The 3,802-nt window shown below is 45.3% G+C and overlaps 1 protein-coding gene across 1 annotated transcript in view; it reads left to right on the top strand.

Annotated features, from left to right (window-relative positions):
- c1r (complement component 1, r subcomponent) overlaps positions 1-3,530 on the top strand; it is a gene marked incomplete at both ends in the record, with an annotated part of 8,546 nt that extends 5,016 nt beyond the window's left edge. The window contains 6 exons of the mRNA XM_080857698.1: positions 391-469; positions 1,140-1,277; positions 1,716-1,790; positions 2,316-2,509; positions 2,854-3,074; positions 3,167-3,530. Coding sequence (XP_080713824.1) covers positions 391-469; positions 1,140-1,277; positions 1,716-1,790; positions 2,316-2,509; positions 2,854-3,074; positions 3,167-3,530 — 1,071 coding nt within the window. The remainder of the gene's footprint in view (positions 1-390; positions 470-1,139; positions 1,278-1,715; positions 1,791-2,315; positions 2,510-2,853; positions 3,075-3,166) is intronic.
- Between the last annotated feature and the right edge of the window lie 272 nt (positions 3,531-3,802).

Raw genomic sequence — 3,802 nt, 5'->3', positions numbered from 1 at the left:
TGCTGGTGCTGGTGCTGGTGCTGGTGCTGGTGTTGGTGCTGGTGCTGGTGCTGGTGCTGGTGTTGGTGCTGGTGCTGGTGTTGGTGCTGGTGCTGGTGCTGGTGCTGGTGCTGGTGCTGGTGTTGGTGCTGGTGCTGGTGCGGGCAAAGGGCGGCCTGCTCTCACTGCTCTCACTGTGTTGACAGCTACTAAGAGATGAAGCATTCTTATCAAAGCTAAATGAGTGTTGTAACTTTTCATCTCACCGTTTACCGGTCTTCACTCACTGTTCACTGTTCACCACCCTCTCTCTCTCTCTCTCTCTCTCTTCCTCTCTCTCTCTCTCTCTCTCTCTCTCTCTCTCTCTCTCTCTCCTCTCTCTCTCTCGCTCTCTCTCTCTCCTCTGCGCAGGGCGGGAAGGAGATTGAGGCGTTCAGGTCCATGTGCCAGAGTGACGGGAATTGGCACAAGTCTCTTCCTGAGTGCCACAGTAAGGCTTGGATTCACACAATACCATCACAAAATGTCTATTCTCACGGTTGTATACCCTTTAAAACTCACCCGATTCACTCTAATCCACCAGCTCTGCTTGACTCTCTGCTCTCTTAATCATATGAAGCCTGGGTTGTTTGAAGCGCAGTTCCACACTGGACTCGAAACTGCACCCTCGGACATGGGAGGCATGCAAGGTGGCAAAACGCAAAGCCAAAGGGTGCATGCAAAAGACAGTAGAAGTCTAAACGAGAAAAAAAATGAAAAGCGAGGGAAAAAGTGGTGGGCTGTTTGTTTGTAGATTCCAAGTGGACCGCCCGAAACCTGATGAGCAAAAGGCCAGCGGACCGTCAGCTCTCCCCCTAGCGGGCAACAGTGGTCCGTGGTTGAGTTTATCCTTGGTTGAAAGCTTCTTTGTTCTGACTGGTTTAGATTTATCCCCAAGCTAAACTGCAGAGACCATTTGCTTTCCCCCTCTAAACCACTGATAGCTATTAGAATGTGAAATGCTCGCCAAATATCATAGTCTCTGAAAAACAGGTCAAGGAGGGTAGGTGTACATCACTCTGTGTGTGAACGTCTATACTTTAATGCAACGTCCTGGCCTGTGCCTCAGAGACGGGTGTGTGGTGAGGTGGTTGCTCCTGATGCTTTCTTCTCTCCTGCAGTCATTGACTGTGGAAACCCTCAGGCTGTGCTGAACGGAAACTTTACGTTCGTCTCTGACACAAAGAGCAACAAGTACCGCTCCGTCGTCCAGTACAGCTGCAACGAGCCCTACTACTCATTTGACAAGAACCATGCAAGTATGGACCACACAAACTCGGTTTCACAACAAACACATTGCACCGTTCTGCTCCTTGGCCAACGGGCAGCCAGGGCATGTTTCACCACTGTGCCCAATACTCTGAAATGTCTCTGAAATGAAATTAAACAGTGTCTGACAGAACTCTAGGTGAAGTCTATGAAGGTAACTTCCCTAAAATAAAACTATTGCAAATGAATGATAAAAGAAACATGTAAGCAAATGACTATACAGCACTTTTAGTCAGGGCAGGTTTTTATCCTTTATATCGACCAAGCAAAACTGTAAAACAATACAAATGAAATCGAAACAAATTATGATGAGATATCAATGGATTGTTTTCTCGCATACAAGGCAAAACGTATAGGTCTCTCTCACTTTATCTCTCTCGCTCTCTCTCTCTCTCTCTCACATGTGTGTGTTTCATCCTCAATGGCAGTGGTGCAGTTCACCTGTGAGGCTGATCGCAAGTGGAAGCAGACCAGCAATGATGTCATTCCTGTGTGTGTTCCAGGTCAGTCTATGGATGCTGTTAAATATACGCTTTCATTCTCCATAGCACATGAACGAGCATGATCCCTACTTCATTAGGAACCCCTTGCTATTTGGGAAAGTGACAAACACTTTCTGACTTACTAAACTCTAGTTAACTGGTAGAGAATGGCAACACCAAGGGGGTCGCCTCTTCTAAATGAAGAAGTACTGAGTTGCAAAGTGAGTCTCATTTAAAGATCAGGCCTGTTAGCTGATGTTTGCCACTTCAGGTGATGTTCTTGAAGTTTCTGAAAAGACAGGGAAAGAGTGTTCCATCACATCCAAGGCCTTCAGTCCAAATTCATTTTCATTTTGATTGAGGTAGTTCATCCTGTTTGAGGTGTTTACATGGTGTAATTTCATTCTGATCGCCCATTAGTCAGAGTAACTGCATATTAATTATGCCCCATATAAACACCAGGGACTAGCAACCAGAATCAAATTCCCTCACGTAACTGCCCCAAATTCACCTTTCATTCACTCGTGTGCTGGTCCATCTGTCCAGTGTGTGGCCGTCTAGACAAGTCTATTGAAGCTCGTCAGAGGGTGCTAAAGGGGGATCTCGCCAGAGCGGGGGAGTTCCCATGGCAGGCACTGCTGCTCGTACAGTCTGGCCGCGGGGGAGCAGCAGTCATCGCACCAAAGTGGATCATGACTGCAGCTCACAACCTGGCATCTGTGTCAAAGGACGAGATAAAGGTAGTCTGCAGGTGTTTCTGTTGAGACAGCTGGGGTTAACTGCAGTTTCCTGAATGTCCATTTTGGTGCTGACAAAACTGCATGGGTTTAATCGTTTAATTGTTAATCGTTTAAGTCGTTTTGCTTATCTATGAAAATCTGTGAAGTACACAATTATACAGGAACTATGTCTGTTTACAGTCGTAATAGGGATGTGAGATACAGCATTATCATTAAAGTCTCTGAAGGATTATCAAATAGAAAGCTATTTTGTCAACTAATTTTCATGCAAAACTCATATTCCTATAGTACCTACACCAGTTTTATTTATGTCTTCAGTTGAATAATCCGTATTTCTTTGGCAGCTCCATGTTGGGCACACTGATGTTGATCATCTGTTAAAATCACCTCGTCTCGAAGTGGCATCTATACATATTCACCCCAAATACGATAACCAACCTGGGAAAAGTAACTATGATCATGACATTGCCCTTATCAAGCTCACGCAGCCAATCACATTTGGAGCATCTGTTATGCCACTGTGTCTACCCCCAGCTAATGCTCAATACCCAACAGACAAACTTGGGTAAGAGAAACTAAATATGTGTATTTTTATAGACATGTGATAGCTTATGATATATGCAAGCTAACAGCAAAACATTTTGGTTGCCATTTTAGGGATGTATCAGGTTTTGGTATTACAGAGGAGAGCAAGATTGCCAATAAGCTCAGGTATGTGAAGCTCCCCCTAGTGGATCAAGGAAAATGCCGTATCGCTATTGACAAGAAAAGGCCCGTGGGAGGTGACATCTCCATCTTCACTGACAACATGTTCTGTGCTGGGTTCCCTGAGGGCAGCAGAGACACATGTCAGGGTGACAGTGGGGGGGCTTTTGTTTTGAAGGACGACGGCCGCTACTGGGCTGCAGGGATCGTCAGCTGGGGAATCAGCTGTGGAGAGGAAGGCGTTTACGGAGTGTATACCAGAGTTGCCCAATTTTTGGACTGGATCACCAAGACCATGGAGGAAAACGCTAATTAGAGAGAGTGAATTCTAAATAATGTGAAATGGGTAAAGCTGCCAAAGAAAGGCTCCATGTGAGAACTCACAAAACCGTACACATTTCATTTCAGTGATTCAAAGTTCACAGCCACACAGTTGTCTCATTCTTTCTCAATAAATTCCCAGAAACATCTCTAATGTGTACTTATTGCCTAATATCAGTGATAAATCTGGAATCATTTACATTTGAAAACGCTTTTGGGACTGAACTGAACTGGAAGTGGTTCTCAGTAGGGCTGCCACTAACGACT

Source organism: Sprattus sprattus, assembly GCF_963457725.1.
Source record: "Sprattus sprattus genome assembly, chromosome: 19".
Lineage (NCBI taxonomy): Eukaryota > Metazoa > Chordata > Actinopteri > Clupeiformes > Clupeidae > Sprattus > Sprattus sprattus.
The sequence above is the reverse complement of the archived record's forward strand: the minus strand, read 5'-3'. Positions and strand labels throughout refer to the sequence as shown.